The sequence below is a fragment of the Drosophila innubila genome, chromosome X, assembly GCF_004354385.1.
Source record: "Drosophila innubila isolate TH190305 chromosome X, UK_Dinn_1.0, whole genome shotgun sequence".
Taxonomy (NCBI): domain Eukaryota; kingdom Metazoa; phylum Arthropoda; class Insecta; order Diptera; family Drosophilidae; genus Drosophila; species Drosophila innubila.
In genome coordinates this window covers 30,319,231-30,341,937 of record NC_047626.1, presented here as the reverse complement: position 1 = coordinate 30,341,937, position 22,707 = coordinate 30,319,231, and the positions used below count along the sequence as shown (strand labels likewise).

Below are 22,707 nucleotides of genomic sequence, written 5' to 3'. Positions count from 1 at the left end.
TGGCAACTTTTGCAGTGTGTGTATGTGTGAATGTCTTTAGTAAGAAGAAGAGCTGGGTTGTTACAAAGTGTGAAAGAGATGGCATGTCTTCTTCGATTAAATTAAAAATCACCACAAATGTGTCCTTGTCGACACGGTAGTTATATCGAAATCTGTTCAAAATAAGAATAGCTATATTTTTTGTGTTTGTACATAATCAACATAAAAAACGCATACGTGCTGTCAGCAGTCGCCAGTGGAACCGATGCGCTTCAAAGAAACCTGCGACCGATCCTTTCCTTGTTCCCTATGCAAGAAATCAATGGCCAGCAACTTTCTTTCTTCACTTCAGCACATTACAAATATAAACAAACCAATTTGCCATTCACAAGCAATCGAATAAGAGACTAAGCTGCTGACATGATCGCAGGGCTGTCGCACAACTTTTTTTTGGCGGTCAAAATAAATGAATATTTTATATTTAATTTACAAGCGATTAGTCGCAAAAATATTGTTATTTTCCACTTATTAAATATAATACTAACACTATGGAATCGACTTTAAAACGAAGAAAAAATAACAATACATTTTAATAAAATTTTTGTGGTGAACGGTAGAAACTCTTTCTTGCCGTTCTCGTATTGCCTTACTCGGACTAAAAACTCCGAAAAATTAAATCTCTCAAAATTTTGTGTCACCTACGGTTTGGCTTGAGAGATTTGCAAATCAGCTCGAGCCAAAATCTCAGAGATTTCTGTGGCCTGATTATAAAGTCTTCATTTAAATTTCAAAAATATTTCGAAAACGCAAAATGCATCTTACTATAAGCCACAATAAAACCACTGCAGTTTGAGTGATGTTTTATGAATTTTATTTTGAGTGATTTAAAATCATGCCTTCATTTGAAAAATAAAATTAAATTTTGTCACTTAAATAATACTATATGCAAATATGGTAAGTTTTTTTTATCCAGTAGGGAACTCCGTCCCCTGCTCGATTCGATCGCTGTGATGTAATTGAGCTTAGGTGAACAAAGAAGTTTTTTTTTTCGGTAGGGCAGCTATATGATATAGTGGACCGATTTGAATAAAATTTGTTTAGGATGTGTAAGACATAGGCAGACACTTGCCAAAATTCACATATCACCAACAAGTTTTATTAATAGTCTCGGTTTTTGGCAAACTGCGCCCCCCACAGTGGGCGTGGAAAACTTTTAATATATACTGGATCTGCCTGAAATTATAGGAAAATACTAAATATTCTTGAATTTTCTGATTGGCAATGGGCGACATTTTTGTATTATTCGGTATTTACAGCTGGTTATCTGTTCAGTTTGAATGATGGCGCCAATAACAATCTTTGTAATAAAGCAGCCACGGCTGCCACACTCGGCGTTTTTCGCAAAATTTGCTCTTTTTTTTCCTGTTGGCAACGGCACTATTTTATTGGAATTGGCTCTTTTTTGGTTTAAACAAGAGCTCCTTGAAAACTATTAAGAATTTAATTTGGATCTATCGTATATATATTCGTTACTAAGAATATAAATGTGTTGTACCACTGAAATTCTCAATGTTAATGTTAATTTGAAATATGTGGTTTTTGATTTTATTTTAATTTAAATACTTTTTTATTAAAAAAAATTTTTGTATAAATGTGCTAAAAAAATTTCATTTGCAAATAATTTGGTTGTTTTAAAAGAATTGGGTTGTTTTCATGAAATTGGCTTGTTTTGATGAAATCGGCTATTTTAAACATTTTGGTTGAGCTGGAGAATCATCGATGTTTCGGCAAACCGTTGATTTAATTTTTAAGCCGATGATTAAACATCGATATTTTTATGGCGCCATTTCAAGTTTCAATTACATTAGCCAAAGGATTACGGCTTTATACATGTTATATTGTCCTATTACCTTTTATACATTGGTGGGATTCCTGAACAGATTCGGATTTGGTTTCCGTCCCGAGCAAGCGAGATGCCACCTAGTTTTTGAATCAATTTAAAATTATTCGGAGTCTTAAATATGTTATTTTGATTGAGTTTTTTTATATTATTTTATATTAAATGAACATAAAAACATATGTTTGTTTACATTTTGTGGTGATTTTAATTTGAAGAATGTTGAAAGTTTCTGACATTTCAAGAATAAATAATTTAATAACTATATATTCAATGCTGAATATTTACTAAAAATGTCCTAGATGGATATGACAGCTAAGAAAGGGCTGTGAGAATTGAAGCTAGTTCCCGAAAATTGCTTAATTAAACTCAGAAAATAAACGAGCTGTTAATGTGTAAAATTGCAGCTTAAGCATTATAAACAAATAGTGTTATTCTAATTATACTCTTTTGCAACCAAACTATTATTAAAAGTCTTACAAAAACAGATTTCACACTTTCATATGTCAATATGTGTTATGCCGCCTATTTTTTTAATTCTCGAAATCAAAATCAAATCAGTGTGCAAAAAAGATCATTCCTGAAACTGATTTAGATTTGCTTAAACCATAAATTAAATCCGAATCTGTTTCAGGAATCCCACTATTAAAAATGTCCATAAATATAATATGACCAAGGGCGTAGGCAGCTTTGTGCGTAAGGGGGACCAAAAAAAATTTTTTCATTGTATATCCACACACCAATAATCTCTATAGTTTTTTAAAGAAATGATTTTAAGTATAGCTCTTTGAAAATTTCGGAGTTTACAAAATGTGAGTGATATCATATTTTTGATATTCAATATGTATTTCCGAAGTCACTGAAGTCGACTTCCATAAAATTATTTCAAATTTTAACTATCATTAGTTATTAGAAGTCGTGCATTTTTTGCAAAACTAAATAAGTTTAGACTTTTTCGGAGTGTAGTTTTATGGGCATGTTCTGCAAATTTTCTATAAAAAGCATATAAAATAATAAAATAAAATAGATTTTCAAATAAAATAAAAATGCCTATCAGGTGTGTTTTACAAATTTATAAGAGCGATAAAGCAACCGAAAGCAATTGTTGGTGTTCCTGAAAAAATAAGCCATTGCTTTCAATTGTCTAAAAAAATTTGAGAGATTTGACAAAATGAAATATTCATTAAATTGAACTAAAATATCTTTAAATTGAATAATAATGTAAAAAAATATGTTCGAAAATATTTAATCTCCTACATTTTAGGAACACCAACATTTCATACGGCTGTTTTCAAAAACATTTCTCTTCAAAATCCCTAGAGATTTATGGAACACACCTGTATAGCAAATTTCAAATTTTTAAAATACTTCTCTAGTTAAAAATGTTGTTAATATTTTCTGTATCTTTTATGAATAGTACCACAGCTGAAATATATTCTCAAAACCTTTCAAGCACTAAGTTTAAAGTTTTTTTGTTATCTGATGGGAAGCTAAACATCTCTGATGGCCGGTTTTTCAATGTCTAGTTAAGAGGTTTGATAACTATATAAGAGATATATTTTGAAATGGATTTGGAGTGGATTTAGAAGGTTAAAAGTTTGTTAGCCATGAGTATTAGGGGTGGGGGGGAGGTTCCCCCCTACACACACTACACTACACTACTGCCTACGCCCTTGAATATGACAATAAAATTAAAGGATTTGACTTCCATAATCTCTGAACACCACCACCAAACTATAGCTATTCTAAACTTCTTGAGCAATGAATTGACGCTTTTAATCAAGTTTATGAAATTACGCTCATGAAAGACACTTTTAAATAACGCCTTACAACACGCACGCTTGTAAAAAAAAATCATCTATGTCGATGCTTAAAAAATTGATGATTTCCAAAGTTCCTAAAATATTTCGACGAATCGATACCTTAGTCGATTTTTCTCCAGCTCTACATTTTGGCGCACTTTTATTTTATTAAGTGGCAGCCGTGGAAGCAGCTGACTTGTTATCGATAAAATTTGCGACACAATGAACAGTTTCGTTCACAAATTACTGAACAAACTCAATTGCATACTTCAATGACCCGTTCATCTGAGCTTGTTTATTTAGTTCATTATTCAGAATCTGTTCAGGTCGAGATGGCGCCAGTAGCGATAAATTTAAATTTATGTATTGCAAATATCTAAATACCATAACTTTGGAGTGAATCAATAATTTTAACAAAATTTAAAATTCGAAATTACATAAAATTAAGGTAAGCAATTAGTGAATGTTTGAGGCTTTTCATCTCAAGGGAAAAAAGTTAGAAATTTATATCTAAAAATATTAAGAAATGCAGAAAATTCAACAAAAATGCAGAAAAAAGCTTAAAAATTCTACTTTCAAAATTAAGAAATTGCCAAAAAAAAAAAAACAAAAAAAATAAAATTTTTAGGTTACCAATTTTGTCATTTTCCGTCGGCTGGCAACATTTGGGACAGGTGTCGACGTTGTGGGTAGAAAAGCGTTTTGCAGAAGAAATATTTTCGCTTTTTGTAAAGTATAATAAACTATTGAACAGTGAAAAAGCAAAATAAACAAATTGAAATAAATAGTTCATGAAAGACTGAATAAGTTCACTCGGTCATTTCAGTGACCCGTTCATCTGAACTTTTCAGAACGAAACGACCCAACTCTATATCTAATGCATATTTGTATTGGCAACATACACATCTGCACGCCAAAGGTATTTACATCCATTTCGCTGGCCAAAAACGAAGATGGAAAACTCAATTGAGAAGCGAGGTCGAATGGAAACCCAACTGTAAGTAAACTGCACTACTAGACACTTAATTGAGTCCAGCAGAGATACATACAAACTTTAATTAATACACATTTGTTTGTGTTTTCATGGCCACTTTGGGGATGTATACTTACATATGTGTATTGTTATATGTTACTAATATAAATATGCATAATGTGTAGTCAACAACATGACAGATGAACAGCTGAGGGAATGGCACACAGCTTTTCTTTCTGAGGCTCAGCGCGAATTATGTGAACCACAATTTGGAAATAGTACGACATTATCGAACTGAAGCCATTTCTCGAGCACCTGCCTTCGATATTGAACGGAACGCGATAGACGCAGCAATTGCTCGCCATGGCCTCTGTGTGCCCAGCGGTAATGAGAACAGTCCATGCCCAAACACAGAGCCACAACTACAACAACCAGAACCTGTCGCTGCCCAGGAGGAAGAGCAACCGCCTCCAATGCGCCGTCCTCGCATGGAACAGCCAGAGCAGCAGCAAAATGATTCGGATGCGCACTGTGCCAATGTCAGTTCAACTTCAGCTAGTTATGGCCATTATGTGGCGTTGGCCCACATCTTTTCCGACACATATACGGCACGAGCCGAGTCCACGGCGTCATCAATGTCAATGTCAATGGAAATAACGCCAGTAATAACTTTAACGATCGGGAGGGCTCAGATATAAATGACATGGCGATAACGAAGACCATTGATAGCTTGGGCCTTCGTCGCACTTAATAAGTAATTAGAATATACGTATATTAATTATTCACAATTAAAAAAGATATTTATTCAACAAATTGTTAAAGGATCAGCGTGTGCAACATATTGATAAGATCGTGTATATGTATTTATTTATGCAATGTAACTCCTAAATGTTCAATGGGAGTACGACAAAGAAACATGGTATTAGACTATGTAATGTAAATAATATCAGATGACGTTTGTATATAGAGCATTTTAATAATAGTTGTGTAGCATTTAAGATTAGAATACTTAACCACTGTTGTGTATTGTATGTTAGTGAATATACTGTATACTACAAATACAGAAACATGACATCTCAAACGAATTTGAAATGCTGTTGATGATAAACTATAAAATGGGCAATTCAACATTAACGGTCATGTCAATAAAAATAATTGGCAATTAAAAAAACTGTAATGTGTGTGTATTTTGTTTAATGGCACCTTATGGCGAGTTACAACTTAAAAGGAACAAGTTTTAAATATCGTTATACATATGAATGTATCACATACATTCTTGTGTATTCTTTAGTCTCACAATTTTAACATATTTGTATTCATAATTTGGAAATGCGGGCTACATCTGAATAAGAACTGAAGCTACCTGTGTTGTGTTTTGGGAATGTGTTTTGACTTGTTGGTTGGATGCTGGTGAATCAAACCAGAAAAGGAACGGGTCATATGGTTATATTGTGTGTATCCTGCTGTCTACATACATATGCAGCGCCTATTTCCATGTGAGTATGTCAATTTCTAAAGGTATTTTCATTGGTAAAGTTAAATATTGACTAGATTTACTTAAGTGACATTTGAGTTGTTGCTGTTGCTGTGATTGCTATCACTGTTGATATCATTGTTATTATCACCATCATTATTATTATCTTCATCTTCTACTTCATCATCAACAACAACAACTTCTGCATCTGTTTCCATAGCTTCTTCTTGCACAGTTTCGTTCCGTCTCTGTCTATTGACAGTCCCCGTCGATGGTTCCCTCCAGATGCGTGCATAAGTCGACGATACTGATGTAAACTGGCCAATATGCGTATCATGATCTGTGCAGGTACTGTTATTGTATCTCGTGTCTCCACCAGCATTATCTCATTACTCTTTATTAGCTGCAAGGAGAAATTAAAGTTTCAGATCAATGTAAAATATCCAATCCAATCCATACTAACCCCTGCAGTTTCCGCCTCGTCAAATGTGGGCGTTGCTCCAATAGGTGCCCACAGTTTAACATTATAATCGATGCCCGAGCTTAGCAGATAGGGGAGTGTGGGATGCGGTTGCACACGATTTACAACACGATGATCGGCCAGCAGCGTTTTAACCACTTTTCCCGTCTGTCGTTGCCAAACAAAGATGTGCCCACAATCCGAGCCGGACATGATAAAGTCATCGCCCCAGAAACACGCACCCTTCACCATTGTGCGCGAGTTGCGATGTCCGTTATACGACATTTTTACATAGTCAAATTTACTAAGCGGATACTTTTGTCTACCTTCTGAGACTGACTCTGTTTCCCTTTTCACATCTGTCGGCGCGGTCTCCGGCATTTCAGGACTCATGGCAACTATAATAGTTTAGAATGTGATTTTAAAATTTTAGTTAATATACAAATAGCAGATTAATTTTAATTTTAAGAATATTTTGTATTGAATATCACAGCATTATTATCAAAAAGTTAAAGAAAATATATTTTATAGCTTGTAACCAGGAAAAATAATGTTTTAACAATTTGTTTTCGTGTCTTTTTCTGCCAAGTAAAAAAGAACAATTATGAATGAAAAATATAAAAACTATACACCGTCATCTTATCATAAATGTGTCATTAAGAATGAAACGCAAATTAAACTTACCCCTCAAATTAAAAAAAAAAAAAAACAAAGAATGTGTTTTCAAAAATATTCAAATACTGTTTCTTTAAGGGTAATCTATGCAATTTCACCATGATCTTAAGATTTATAATTTTTTACTCATGAAAAATTCGTAATTTTTGAGCAAAAAAAATAAAAATTTATAGCATAATGATTATATATTTCTATAGTTCTATATTTCTTAAGTTGGTTGGTCAAAATAACGCCATGAGTTTTATTTTTGATTAAAATAAAAAAATAAAACTCCAGAAATTATCATTATTCTATGAGTTTTTTGTTTTTATGCTCAAAGATAATGATTATTCCTGAGTTTAATTTTATGCTCAAAAGTAATCATAAGTATAATAATTAAACTCATAGAATAATGATTATTTCTTGTGTTTTATAATAAAACGTACAATGATTACTGTCCCTGGAATTAATTGTTCGATATGGAGACGGGTTTCTGAGACGTGTGAGTGAAATTTGTAATCAATCAAGGTGGTTCATTTAAAATTGGAATTTAATTTTGCAAAAAAAATAAAAACGGCTCGATATTTTTCAAAAGGTTGAACATTTATTTAAACGATTGGTTCACGTCATTTATTTATGAAAAACAATTTGGGTCAAATGACCACCATGGCTGACTTGGCAGTAGCCCACTCGATCCACCCAATTTTTGAGAACATTTTTTAATTGTTTCGGCACGTATTAAATTCCAATTTTTAAATGGACCACCCTTTAGTTCATTTTTATTGATCACACTAACCAATCATTGCATTTACATTACCAAAATTTACTTTAGTATTGGTTTATGTTGATCTATTTTATAAAAAATAAGTGATTCGACCTGTGTTAAGAAAAATGTATTGTACTAGACTTAAGGGAGAAATGCTTCGAAAAAAAGTGTACGAATTAAAATTTTTGTTTTTGTCCCAAAAATATTAAAATTAAAATAGATTTCTTTTAATAAATTAATGAAAACAATAGTTTAAATAACAGAACATCATTCGTATATTTATTCGTTGTTTTAAAACTAAAGCCAAACTAATTTTTTGTTTAACTCTGGTGGGTTTATGTCCACTTGTTAATTTTGTATCTACAAAAATTATCTTTGTCTATATAAAATATGCATGATAAACTTGGGGTCCCTTATAACTTTGCTCTGAGTATATTATCCAGAACATTTAAGTTACATTTTAAGTGGTCATAGGATATAACTTTGCAAATAAAAACACATTCTCTTTTCCGAGTAAGTAATGGATAGAGTATTGCCACACTTACCATCACCAGTCAAGTGAGCCAAGTTAACTGATGGCGGCGACTGTTCAGTATCATTGGCGACTGCATTGCGGACTCGGGCTAACAGTTGGTTGCTGTTGCGACTTGATGCCGCCTCGCTGCGATTATCTAGGGTGCGTATAACGGCGTCTTGCCAGGATATGTGGCCAGTGCTCCTGGCGCCGCTGCTGCTGCTGCTGTTGTTGCTAGTTGTGTGGAGGGAACGCGACTGACGAGTCTGTGAGTTTAGCATGCGAAAGATTTCATCACTGAGGCGACTCAGCACACCCGGCTCAAGTGGCGGACGGGCCTGGCCGACATTGAGTCGATTGAGGCCCTGCTCGGCAGTTGCCATCGAATTGGGACCCGTATCGGACCAATCGCCCCGGAAACGCAAACGTGGCATCTGCGGCTCAGGATCGTCGTCTCGTCGCAGCTTGGGTGTGTAGCAGCCACTCTTGAGGAGCTCAGCATCATTATAGCCGGGATGCAGCAGATCAAAAAGATACAACTGCTCCATGGAGTAGCTGACCAGCAGCTCAGACTCGTTGGCGCTATACTTGACGCAGGTGGGACGGTAATGTCGACGTGTATACTCCATGGGTATGGGATAGGCTTTTAGGGGCCAAGTAACGCGCTCCTGATCAGTACCATCTGAAAGCATACGGCGATCGTAAAGTCGAACTATTGAGTCCGAGCAGCCGATGGCAATATTATAATGATTAATGGGCGCCACATCCATGGCCGTCACGGCACAGGGTGCCGTAATAAAGATGTGCTTTTCGCAGACGGAATCCGTACAGCTGCTACTGATCCGTAGATCAATGCAGCGAACGGTTCCATCCTCGCCGCAGCTGAGAAAAGTGCGAGGGCTGTCGGGCAGAGGTTGGACATCGTAGGTGCTGCCAAATGCGTGGCAGTCAAAGAAGTTGGTATTCCGACCGGTATCGTCAACAAGAGCCTCCTCCATGCTCCTGCCGGATGCATAGGGTGCCAGAAATTCGGTGTGCATTACAATTCCCTCGCCGGAGCATGAGATGACCGCCTGGTCGTTTGTGAACGGCATAAAGCGTGCACTGAATATGTGACGTTTGTGCAGCGTTTTGGTTTTAGCCGCCACACGACCGCTTTTGGCCTCCGTGATGACCAGATGGTTGTCATCGGAGCCGGACACAATAAGCGTTCCGCTGGCATTCCAGTTCACAGTGTTTACACAGCCGTTGTGCACGTTCAGGGTGCTTAGCAGGTTCATTCGTTGCACAAAGTCCAGAGAATCTAAATAGAGCCATAAGCCATAAAGATAAACCATTGAATTATGGTGTTGTTGGTGTTGTGTATTTGGGCTACTCACTCTTGCAACTGGCCTGCAGATTGGCCTGAGCGTAACCGTTGCTGGCCGCATCGTAAGGATAATTATTGATGCACTGGTATACACTTCGGCGTAGTCCTCTGTCTGTCATCTTCGAGTGCCTCACTAAAATAATTGTTCATTTGTATTATTAGATACAAGTACCTGCTATAGTATGTATTTGATGGCCCCGTCCAAGATATGAGCTGGGAAATAACGAAAATATTGCAAATATATAACGCCAATTTTAATACCCTAAACGCACTTGAAATATTAAAGTTCTTTGGATAGTATTTCCATACACTAAAACTCTTCTCGACATCTTCGGACTAAAATTGTATTAACACTCAAGATCTTACGTTTCGACCTTAGTCAATATATTAATAAATAAATAACTTAAAATAAATAAAAATTAATTAATAAATAAAATAATATTAATATAAATTAAATTCATCAAAATATGAAGATTTCTGAAAAACAGTCATTCAGGATTTTAATCTACGTATGTGTTACAATTTGCATGACAAAATCATGCATTCTTCTGTAAGGGTATACAAGGTACACAAGACTAAGCAAAAACTGTATTATATGTACATATGTATGTGTGTACGTGGGTATATGGCCGGGATCGCGTTTGCTTTGATGTGTGTTTAATGCTTTGTGTGTACTAATATTAACAACAATTATATAAAAAATCAAAACAAAGCGCCGAACTCAATTTAATTGTCATTAACAATTTAAATTTACTTTCGATAGACCGAATTTGTAATAGTTTTTGTAGTAATATTGATTTGGTTTAACAAGTTCGTTACCTATTTAATGCTGCGGAAAAACATTACAAATCACAATTCGGTTCTAACACACAAACACAAATTCGATATTTATTTTTATTGAGCTCAGCTGTCGCCGATCAGTGTGACCAACTCCCTTAACCATCAGAATTCCAAAGATTGCTAAAAAATATTTGAAAATTGCTATTAGTCGAAGATCTGGCTATTTAAAATGGGGGTATTCCTGAAGCAGATTCGGATTTTATTGTAATTTGGTTTAAGCACTAAGCAAACCTGAATCAGTATCAGGAATTAAAAAAATGCGCGAGAACACAATTTCACAAAAAAAAAAAAGTGTGACAACTGTTTTTTGTAGACTTTTTGAAAATTGTTTGCTTGTAGAATAGTCCATATGTATATTTTTTATTTTATTCCTTATTCTTATGGTTCTAAGAACAAGTTAAAAAAAGTAAAACAATTCTCATAAAATTAATTGTTTTCAAATTGAAACATTTATTCCCTTTCCAAAATCTAGATAAGTTTGTTCTACGACTTTTTGAAAAAATCGCTAGTTTAGCGGGAAAACGCTAAATCCCGCTAAAATTTAAGCCCCAATAGTTTTCAAACCATAGAAGCTACAGATATGTCCTAGAAATCATTGGAAAGGTGAGGGTTTTTTCAGCGTACCCTTAAACTTTTTTTCTAAAGTACTCAGGTAACATTTTACAGGTGAAAGAAGGCTTTTTAGCTTACATTTTAAAGATTTTCAATAAACTGACACATGACATCTTTATCAAATTTCAATAGGTTATAGTCAATAAAATAAATTGGTATATCACACTTATCTGTAAAAATTAGTTTCGGCAAGATTTTACCGATTAAGTGTATATATACATATTACTGAGAGTTCACAGGGGACGGCAGCGATAGAGTGGCATATCAGCAAACCTATGTAGCAGACAGCTTTTGCGCGACAAAAATAACCAGTGCTGCCAGAAAATTTTGTTTTGTGTCGCAGAAAAAGGCAGCCCCCTTGTTCTCTTTATTATTTAAAAATAATATAATGTCAAAAAATGCAATTGCAAAAATTTCTGATATCAAGCAAAAAAAACCTGCACACGAGGTAAAAGTCTAGTGACGAAAGCATATCCCAGACCCAAAATTTCTGATATCCAATTTTGTGTCGAAAAAATTAAGTTTAATATAAAAATTTTAAATAATAAGATAAATTAATAAAAAAAAAAAAAACGAAAACTGACTTTAGTTACTGCGCTCCTTTGATTCTTCTTAAAAGTTGGCAGCACTGATACTAAACAACAAACACCATATACTAATCGATAGCTTGCAGAACTGATTATTAGCTATCGATAATACTGAGAATATAAATACCAAAGTGGTATATTTTTCATGTCGCTGGTCACACTTTCACGAGGAAATACCAGTTGTACCTTACTATTCGAGTTGAGCGTGCGCATCACACGCAATTATCTGCCCGCAGTTTTGGTTTAGATAGTAAACCTGTTGCGTTTTTTTGTTTTGTTTTGTTTTGGTTGTGGAAAGTGCAATAACGATATCAACGACTGCGTTAGATAAACCGAGCTAAAACATAAACTCACCTGCCGAGCTGGGTGATACAGCAGCCACACAGATAGCGTGTGAGTTGTGTGAGTGTCGTACAAATTAGAAATCTTTTGTTTATTCAATACGGCAAAAGCAAAAAAAAAAAAACAAGAAAAAACAAAAGTAACGGGCAACAAGTGTTGTTGATTTTATATGTGTTGCTGATACTTCTGTTGTCGCAGCTTGTGAATAGCGGAAGGTAAATATGGTTAACTCTAACTCTCCAGTACGCAATATGTTAAATTACAGAAAATATAGGTGCTGCAAAAAAAAAAAGAATACGTAAACAAACAAACGAACTATTAATTTTAGTGGCTGGTGAATGTGGAGTGTGCATATGGAGTTGTTCTGCCTGATACTTTTGTAGTTAGCGTTCACTGATGATGTGGAAAAGTAAATGAAGCAGAGCGATCAAAAAGCAGACCAAAAAGCAACAAGTGAAACAAAAGATCAGTTCCGTTGCATAGTAGAGACTAAGCTACATACATGCATATGTGTGTATCTGTGTATGCACATAGGTAAATATATACATGTATGTACCTATAGAGTATACCTATCCAAGTATTTGTGTCAATTGTTGGCATAAGAGAATAACAAATTAAAAATGCCAACCAGTTTAGTCACGCGCCCCAGAACTAGGCTCCTCTCTTTTGCCATAGAATTTGAAATCTATTGTTGCTCTTGCTTCTTCAGATGCTGTTGCCGTTGTTGTTGTTGTTGTTAATATTGAAGATTATTTAAGCTGCACATCATTTGGTAAATGCTACAGCGTAGAAAGCGACGGACCAGACATAAAAGCATCAACAGTAACGTTTTTGTCTTCATTTGAAGAAAAACAAAAGGTCTATCTACTCGTAAATACAATACAAAAGTGGATTAAAGGGTTAAAGGGTCGCTCAGAACTAGAGTGCCCCCATTTGAAATACATATGTACATACATTTAGTACAAATATGTAATATTGGATTTATTAAAACATTTCAAATATCGTGTCTTAATTAAATTGCCTTAAACTATTGTTTAGAGATTTGTACACCAAATGTCGGTGTTTCTTAAATGTCATAGATTATATATTTTTAAAAATGACTTCGATGTCTCAAAAATCGCCTGCCACAAATTTATTTCTAATTTCAACAAAATTATTTATTTTACCTATGTTTTATACAGTTCAAAAATTCATTTTTTATTTATTATATATTAGTTAATTTTTTTCAAAATTTTACATGTTGTCAAGTCCTTCAACAAATTGGTGTACATTTTATTACATTTAAATACTCGGTTTTAGAAACACCGTTATCGGTTTCAGGTTCCTTAAGCTCTGTTGGAGATTTGTAGAACACACCTGAATTCATTTTTGTTGATAACACAACTTTAAATTTGATTAATATACACAATGGAGTTTAGGTTCAGCAAAGCTGAGAATTTAATAATTCTTTTATAGTTGCAATTTAGATTTTGTTTCAACCAAAGATAATATTAGGTAAACATGCGTCATTTAAGACTCACATTTTTTTTGTTTATTAATATAATGTATTTAATAGGGTGAAGCAAAAAAACACATTTTTTCGAAATTCCTGTATCATTAATGGATGATAGGATCAAAAAACAAAACATCCTAAGATATACCCCAAAAATAATAATAAAAAAATATGCAATTATCTTATTTCTTAATTTGAACCGACTGTCTGCTTTTCAAAACGATTAACAATTTAAGATTAATGGAAAAGCCTCGGACTTACAGAAATGCTAAGAGTTCAACATTTAATAAAAATCGAATATGCAGCAAGTAGGTTCTTTTGGAATGTGTGCAATATATGAAGCAGGCACGTTATTTTTGGCAAATGTTTTCATGCATTTTTCAGGTGGATCAATTTTATAATCCACAAAAGATTGTGAAATGATCTGGGACTATAGTAGGTTCAAGTACCTGGGTCAGGGATACAGGAGTTTCGAAAAAAAAAATGTTTTTTGCTCCACCCTTGAATATAATTGCTGATAATAGGGTTATTACACTTGTTGGTTGATAATTACCGAATTTGTGAATGATTAATATGATGATTCAGCTTTTTGTCTGTGTTATCTGTGATAAGATTGTTCAAATAATATAAAGGACTGATTGGCTGGCTTTGGTTGCTATACATTTTTGTGTACATACTCACAACACGATTAGTGTATATTAGCAATATCTTTACTTGAGTGAGCATGATACTACTTATTTTCTTAACCAAAGCTTTCCATATTTAAGACTAAATTTAATGGAATAAACTTTTGCTTCGTCACTACATCTTTCTGTACATTTTTATAAAAATAATATATATAAATATATATGTAGATATAATTTCTGAAACGTTATTATGATTACAAATTGTACATCAGATTGATCAGAAAAGCGGAACGTAATTGAGAAGTGACGAGCTAAGATAAACTTTCCCATTTCAAGAAACATAAACGAGTGAAACACACTATACAATACTGTGTTTAATCAAAAATAACAACAACAATTGCAACAACTATAAAGCAATTGTGATTTTTTAAAAATATTTTTTAGCATGCATTTTTTGTTGTTGCCAATTAAATGAAGCTGTGCATTTATGTTTCATATAGAGCATAGAGTAGAGCCTACCAAGATGTGGTTGTATGTTTGTATGTATGTTTGCTGAATGCCTCTCTATAACTGCAACATAATGATGCTTAATGGCAATTCAATGAAAATTGCAACTGAAACTGAAAACTTCCCCGCGGAAAAGTGAAATTTACAGCGAGCAAACAGCAAAGATTGAGTGAGGCACAGAAAGAGAGAGAGTGTGATAGAGGAGAAATAAAACAACTCTTGTTATTATTTGAATTATTTGTACTCGTATTCGTACCCATACCCATATTCGCACTTGCATCCACATTAATACTCAATCTCGAACTCATACTCGTATTTTTTACGCTGATTGAAGTCAATGTTTAATGCTCATGTTAATTACAATTAAAATAGCCGTTGTGTGGTAATTACAATCAAAACAACAAATAATTGACTCGTGAAACGCAACGTGCTGATTGTTCTTGAAATGAATGCTGCTCCTGCCAGTAGCAACACCAACACCAACACCACCATCAACACTACCACCACCGCAATCGCTGGAGTTGCCACGGAAGAGGAGACAACAGCAAACCTCCACAATCAAAACGGCAACATGGATAATGATGACGATGAGCCGCAGGCTCTGCCATTTTGTTTCGTACGGGTAAGTTGAAATTATACAAATTATAAAGTTTTTTTATTCGTACATTTTTATTTTTGGGCGGGCTTAAAAAGTTTTTAAAAGTTGAATACTTCCCCAATGTTTTCCCCACTCATGTCCACCTATTTGGCAAATATGTTGCACTGCACCCGGCAATCCGACTTGCAACCTGCCACCTCTGAAATCTGGTCACAGTTGAACGCTGTGATGCACACGCGACATTTAACTATCCGTGACCCGCACCCAGCGGAAACAGTGTCCTAACCACCTGTAGGATCTTAGTTGATACCATATAAGCGAACACTCATTCGAAAATTTTTAATAAAAATACATAGATGTTTCTTTATATTAACAAACTCAATAGACCCCTGTACTTCTTTTAAGTACGGGGTCTAAAAACCTTGTAGAGGGAATTTGAATTTTGTCACGAAATGTGTAACGCATTAAGAGAGGCGTGGCAGATCTTAATTAGTACAACTATAAAAAAAGCACACATTTTTTCTGTGTATTTGTGTATTTTGTATTGAAGATATCCTTTATTTGTTTTATTGTACAAATATCTGTGTAAGGTATTTTTTTTTTTAATTGTGTATAGACTTTTCTAATTGATGATTAGATTATGACGATAACTCATTATACTGGGCGTCCAGTGGAACTGCACTTAGTTTGATACGCTACGCTGATTTCGTAGAGCTCTTCTTACTTCTTCACATCCATCCCAAAAAACTTCGGAGCGACTGGGTTAATGGACTCTCAATTTTGGACGAATTACTACAAGAGATTTACAAGTGTTAATTTCCATTTGTTCTGTGCTTTAGTTTGTTCTGTAACCTTTTCAGTTTGCCGTCGCCAGGGTCGAGATGTTCTGACTGCTCGGTCGCATGCCGCACCTTTTAAAGACCCAGCAATTGCTGAGTACATGCAATTCCCCCTCGCCGCTCAAGAAAAAAAAAAAACAAAAGAATAAATGAATGTGTAAAGCAATTTTTGTTGCTTTTGTTTTTGTTTTGTATAATTCCGTGCCCGGCTCTCGGCGAACTCACGACCTGCTCCGATGCGCAGACAACTCGGTCCCCATGCTTCTTTTGCCTGTTGGCCAGGCCAAGAATGATTGGCCCTTTTTGAGTGCTTTCTTTGCTCTACGTTTCGCCGACGCTCTGTTGCTGTCATAATTTGTTGGGAAAATTGTTTCGGCTCTGCAGTTTTATTTTCCTTCTTATTCCATTTGATGTGCCCTATCAATGGTTGCGTCAAATTGTTCGACGGCTCAACATAGAATGCCATTTGCTAAGTGCATTCTGATTGAGCCAATCTCGACAGAAACTATTATAAATTCCACTCTGTTAGTGTTGGGACTAAATTATAGTTTTCCGAATACACAACTGCTTAAGAACTTAATTTTCTTTGACTTAAAGTTTATCTAAAGTGGCTTCCAGCTCATTAAAATAAATGTATGTTTTAAGATATAAATCCAATCAAAATACAGATTTGTTAATTAAAATTATAACTTAAGCAAAATTTGTCCTCTTTTCTCCAAATATGTATATTTATCTGAATTAAGCATGTACAAATATGCTGTATTTGACTCACTAATCATTGCGGAGCTCGATACGATAAGAGGTAGGAGGTTGAAATTTTTAAGCAACACAGCTATGACAAATTATTTGTTCGTTCTGTGAAATTCGAATTGCAAGAGGGTCAAAGATCACAGTACTAGTTGATTGTTTAGTATGAAAAACAATGTTATTATTTTTAAATATCGTAACTAAGCTCACAGGTTGGAATTTTCACGCCAAATCTACCCTTTTTTAGCCAAACCTGACTTCCCCTGCCAAGTCCTGGACACTTTTCCTCATAATTTGTCGTGTTTCCCTCAAATCCCATTTAAAAAATGTAGCGCTTTTCAGTCAAATCTGATTTCTTTCAAAACTGGACATTAAAGTGTTCAACTAAATAGCGGCATTCGTTAACTGCCATTGCGAATGTCATTGGCTCTAGCGGTCTCTTTTTGTGGCCTTTTTAGACCCCGTACTTAAAGTACAGGGGTCTATTGGGTTTGTTTTAACGAATATGTGCGTAACAGGCAGAATGAGGCGTGGCAGACCCTAGAAAGTATAAATATTCTGTAATATTCTATAACTTGGTTTTATATATCCTGTCCAAAGTTGGTTCAAATCGGAGCACTATATCATATAGCGCCCATAGGAACAATCGGTCGAAAATCAAGTCTTAGTATGAAAAACTTTTTAGTTTTATGAGATATCGTAACCGAACTGATTGAATACGCATTAAACTTGGTTTTATATATCCTGTCCAAAGTTGGTTCAAATCGGAGCCCTGTATCATATAGCTGTCATAGGACCGATCGGGCGAAAATCAAGTCTTAGTATGAAAATCTTTTATGTTTTATGAGACGTTGTAACCAATATGATAGAATATGCATTTAAGTAAACTTTTTTTTAAAAATATTTTCCATTATTTGTTTTTGCCATAGTAAGTACGGGGTCTCCGACAGTCGAGAATGCTCGACTGTAGCACCGTCCCACTAGTTTTGTGTCCATTTGTCGGCAGATTAAAAGCATTAAATGCACAAACTTACGAATCTTTCGTTTTTTTTATCTTAACCAAATCCGATTCGAATATGGATTCGAATAACGAGTTTTAACTCTTCTCTCGCGATCTGAGAAAATGTGACGACTTTCATTTGTCAATACGCATTTAAAAATAAAACAAACAATCGATCAATGACAATGGCCAAGTGTTGATGAGAGCATCTCTAGCCACGTTCTGAGGAGCAGCCCATAACATACCTTTGTACCACACCCAGCATTATTTCAATTTGAATATATAAATATACCTACGTTGTGTACATATGCTGATTAGCCAAAAACAAAAAAAAAAAAAAAGTAGAAAATATGCGGAGTTGTTTATCGGGCTGTCTCTGATTATGTTTTCTTAGATTGTTTGCTAGATTGTCTTTTGGTTTATTTTTTGATTGTTCATTTGATTGTTTGCATGTTTGTTGGGCGGTAAATATTAATTTTATTGGTTGCTGCGCAAAATTGTTGGCCAAGTTAAGCAACGAGCCAACGGGTCAACATCCAATAATCAAGTCCCTACTAAATTTTTTTTTTTTATAGGCCGTTGTGTTAGCCATGTCATCCACATAGTGCTGAAAAAACTGTTCAACATAATTAAATTGCATTACGAATGCAGCCGTTAAATGTGTGAGATTTTTCACTTTCCCAGCACCAATGACTACGTCATTTTTTGTTGTTTGTTGTTGCCAGTTTTTTTTTGTCACAGATGAGATTTGAAATCTTTGCTAATGGCCTGGGTAAATTCAAAATGTAAACCTTAGATTACCCTCATGGTGACCCCAACGTTGTTGCAGCAGTCAAAAGAAATTAACTGGTTGCCAACCATCCTGCCCGGGGCTGTAGGGAATCTTGTGGTTATACGAGTACACACATTGCTCCTCACTCGCGGTACATTAGTGAAAGTTATGCATGCGACGAGTATTTCTCTAACTCCAGTCCAGTCCAGTCAATTGGCTGCCAGCTTTGCAATGCTGCAGGTGGGCAGCACCTGTTGGCAGGTTTCGTCTGTTGTTGCAGGTGCGTAAATGTAAAGACCGATTAAAAAATTAAATTAATTGCAATTTGAAAAAAAATCAAGTAAGATATCTTTAGACGCAAGTGCACGACTACAAAATACACTGCGACTAGCACATTAGATACTCTAATAAATACATATTTGTACACACTCAAACAAACTTTCCGCAAGCTTTGTACTTTTAGGCCCTATATAATATAGGGCAGTGTTTTTCTTCTCTATGGTGCATCCGACAAAAACATAACAGAAAGGGCACTGGGAGCACTGGGAATTCATTCAAAGGTATCCAAAATATACTTTCATATTATGTTGTGTATACCACGCCTCCTACTGCCTGTTACATACTTTTTCCCCAAGATAGTACATACCTGGTTCAGGGTATAATAAAAGCAAATTAAAACTATGTGAGCAGATCTACAGACTTAGAGTAGTAACAGTTAACATTTAATTGTAACTTTGAAACAATTCTAACAATCTTAAAATTTAATGAATTCGTTTGCTGTAAATTATGATAAATTTCATTATCGTACGATATTGTGATCTGTGCCGTGTAAACGTCTTAACAATTACTTGCCTTTGTGTGCTATAAATGCGTACTTCACTGTGCTGTATTACATCCAATCTGGTACATTGTTGCTAACTGGGCCAACATTTTCATGGTCACATTTTTTGTGACATACTTTATGCCTTTAAGTGAAATATGCGTAATGGAGCTAGGGCTAAATTTCTCGTGTATCACGAACTCGATTTGAAACCCAACCTGAAAATGCGAATGTAGTTTGATATGATTAGATTAGCTGAGTTAGCGCACTGTGACGGGAAAGGTTGTATTTTTAAATAAAGCTTTAAGCTTTAAATTTTGCATGAATATCATTGAAACTTTAGTGATTTCCTAAAAATCAAGCTCATACTGCACCTGCTTGCGAAAATTGTTGCTTCAAATTTGAAAGTCTAATGTGCAGACAAAATTAATAACCCCATATTATATACATTTCACGGAAAAAAACTGCATTGTTATTGACAAGTAGGATCAAGTAGAATGCATTGGCGAATCTTCACTTAATGTTTATTGAAAAAAATATTGATTATCAAATTTCACAGCATCAAGGCTGCAAACCGGTTCTGAACCGAACCTCGTAGAACCGGTTCGGTTTGGGCTTCTAAGCAGCCTGAACCGGATCTTAAACCGAACCCTTGAAATTATTAACTTTGCGAACCCAAACCTAAACCGAACCGCTTTCTAAAATAAAAGGTTCGGCTCGAAAGAAAAATAGTTACATAGTTATTCCAATAGTTTTCTAATATTACGCAATTATTTGAGACTTCGGATTAATCTAAGTCATATTTAAATCTTCAAATAAATTAAAATTATCATCAAAATTTTATTTATTGAAACCGATGTCTTGCTCAATGGTTCGAACCACCGAACCGAACCTTTATCAAAATTTTGGAGGAACAAACCAACTATGAATGGGATGAAAAAATACAATTTTTAAAATTAAAGTGCATAAAATAACTCCGATCATTGAAAACTGGGCTAGTTGGAAGGTGTAATAAAGCTTCAATTTATGTTCTGCCGTATGCACAAAGGTCGTGAGAAAGTTGTAATATAATTTGAATGTTACCTGTTTTTCTTACCAAGTTTTGTATAAACATAGGAAGATAATAAGATCTGGCCAAAAGTCACACGCAACTTTTTTTGTTTCATCGCCAGTTGCAATGAAGAGAAAATAAGAATTATAAAGAAAAGCTAGTGGGAGAGACTGTAATCGATTGAGCCCAACTGTGGGAGACCCTGGGATTACTCTAAACAATAAATAATAAAAAATTATAGCAAATTTATAGCGGGTCTGCACTGAACTTCTTAAGCAGTCCGATCTGGATCATGAACCAACCCATTGAAATTAAATTGAACACTAAATTGAACCACTTTCTTAAATAAAAGATTCGGCTCGAAAATAAAATAATTAAATAAACTTTAAATTCTTCTGATAGTACTCAACTATTTAAGACTTTAAATAAAAAAACCCTAGATTTAAATCTCCAAATCATTTTACATTATTATCAAAATTCGAATTTTTTACGAAAGAAAATATTAAATCTATAAAAATTATTTTTTGAATTAAATTGAACAAAGTTTCGAACCCAAACCTTGGTTCAGGGGGTCTGAAGTCTTGTCTGAAGACTAGTCTGAAGTCTTGGTAGTAGCTCACCTCTTGCTTCAAAGTTGCAGTTGTCATTCGTTTAATTTTAGTACACTGCTTAGGACATACAGGAACCAACATACGACGCTTATTTGGTGTCTCTAGCTTCTAAAGTCGTGGAATTGCCATTGATTCTCTATTTTTTTGTTACGACAAACTTAATAGACCCTTTGGACTTTAAAAGTCCAGGGTCTTTAAATTAAAAAAAAAGAGTTAAACTTATTTATGCAAATTACTTTCTTGTTTTGCTGCATGTTTGTTGGAGATCTCATTTTCTAAGTTGGTTTACAACATTTTCCATTTCCTATTGTACAATAACCGATTTGGTAGCCCAGCAAAATGTTATGCAAATTTGACAACTTTTGAGGGAAAATTATTGCGACCAGACAGCGTTCAACATTTTTCGACTTTTGATGCGTTGCGCAACACACAACGCCCAAAGACATTCGGGCAGACACCTCAAAAGGTAGCCAAAAGATAGTTCACATATGCGTGTGTGTGTAAAAAGAGACAAAGTGGAAGAAAAGAAGACATTGGTGGCACGACAGGTTAGCCTAGTTTACTGTAAGCAGTAAGGAAACCAATTTGGCCCAACCTGTAAATGGTACCGATCATGAACCAGATTCACACTGAGCCGAGCTAAGATTCCAATTCCGATTCCGCATCGTCGCAATTTGCACTCCTTTTAAAACTTCCCATTGAGTTTTGTCCGGTCTTGTAGATGATTGAGGAGAAGCACAACGAAGGGGAGGGAAACAAAGTAGATTGGTCAAGGAATTTCACTCTGGTTTTCTTCGCTCGATTCATGAGTCCCCCTGAGCTCTGAGTATAGAAAGCAGTTGGAAACTGTGCACATTGTATGATCTTGTGTCATGTGAAAATACATCCATAAAATTGTATATATGTAAGTATGTGTGTGTTTGTGTACCGCCTGAAACTGGCCGAACAGGTGAAGTCGTATTTAAAACCAAAATGCGTATCCCAACAACTTTAATATTGTTGTTGTTTAACGCTCAACCCGGTCTGAAAGTCTTATCCGTGTAAATGCAACAATAACAACAAACCAGAAAAGCGCAAGTGAAACGAATTATGCGTGCCCATATCTGCGTGTGTGTGTGTTTGCGATGACCGTGTGTGTGTGTAACTTATGTAAAAAGATACGAATATGAGTCGGAAATTATTTTTTTGAGAATGCCTTGTATGAGAATTCTGATAAAATCTGCTACTATTTAATTTTCATACCTTGAAACTTTTTCAATATATCTATATTTTAAAGCAACAATTTTTCAAGATATTTGGTCCAAACTAACCAGTTATGCACTGATAAAAAAATGTTCTAAAATCAAGATTTTGGTCTCAGAGCTAAGATTTTTGG

General features: G+C 34.8%; 2 protein-coding genes across 5 annotated transcripts in view; one reads left to right on the top strand and one right to left on the bottom strand.

Moving 5' to 3' along the window:
• Positions 1-5,423: 5,423 nt before the first annotated feature.
• On the bottom strand, positions 5,424-10,819 carry LOC117793423 (DDB1- and CUL4-associated factor 6-like). The gene is made up of 5 exons (XM_034633735.1): positions 10,708-10,819; positions 9,899-10,021; positions 8,551-9,822; positions 6,589-6,983; positions 5,424-6,528 (listed from the first exon to the last, which is right to left on the bottom strand). Exons 2-5 carry the CDS (start codon positions 10,005-10,007, stop codon positions 6,301-6,303), a joined length of 2,004 nt encoding a protein of 667 aa, XP_034489626.1. The 5' UTR covers positions 10,008-10,021; positions 10,708-10,819; the 3' UTR covers positions 5,424-6,300.
• Positions 10,820-12,112: 1,293 nt separating this feature from the next.
• The window catches only part of LOC117794219 (rhophilin-2), a 40,321-nt gene continuing 29,726 nt past the window's right edge, over positions 12,113-22,707 (top strand). Inside the window, exons 1-3 of one of the 4 annotated variants that reach the window (XM_034634779.1) lie at positions 12,113-12,329; positions 15,229-15,355; positions 15,401-15,516. In XM_034634779.1, the coding sequence (XP_034490670.1) occupies positions 15,340-15,355; positions 15,401-15,516 (132 nt within the window). In that variant the 5' untranslated portion in view covers positions 12,113-12,329; positions 15,229-15,339. Of the gene's footprint in view, positions 12,485-12,518; positions 12,804-14,466; positions 14,480-15,228; positions 15,356-15,400; positions 15,517-22,707 lie in introns of those variants that run through there. The other 3 variants (XM_034634777.1, XM_034634778.1, XM_034634776.1) reach the window with 3 other exon arrangements.

Coding starts and splice junctions, on each gene's coding strand:
- LOC117793423 (XM_034633735.1), bottom strand. CDS start 10,007: ATGACAGACAGAGGACTACGCCGAAGTGTATACCAGTGCATCAATAAT. Junction 9,823..9,898: donor TCTGCAGGCCAGTTGCAAGA/GTGAGTAGCCCA, acceptor GGCTCTATTTAG/ATTCTCTGGACTTTGTGCAA. Junction 6,984..8,550: donor GGCTCACTTGACTGGTGATG/GTAAGTGTGGCA, acceptor AAACTATTATAG/TTGCCATGAGTCCTGAAATG.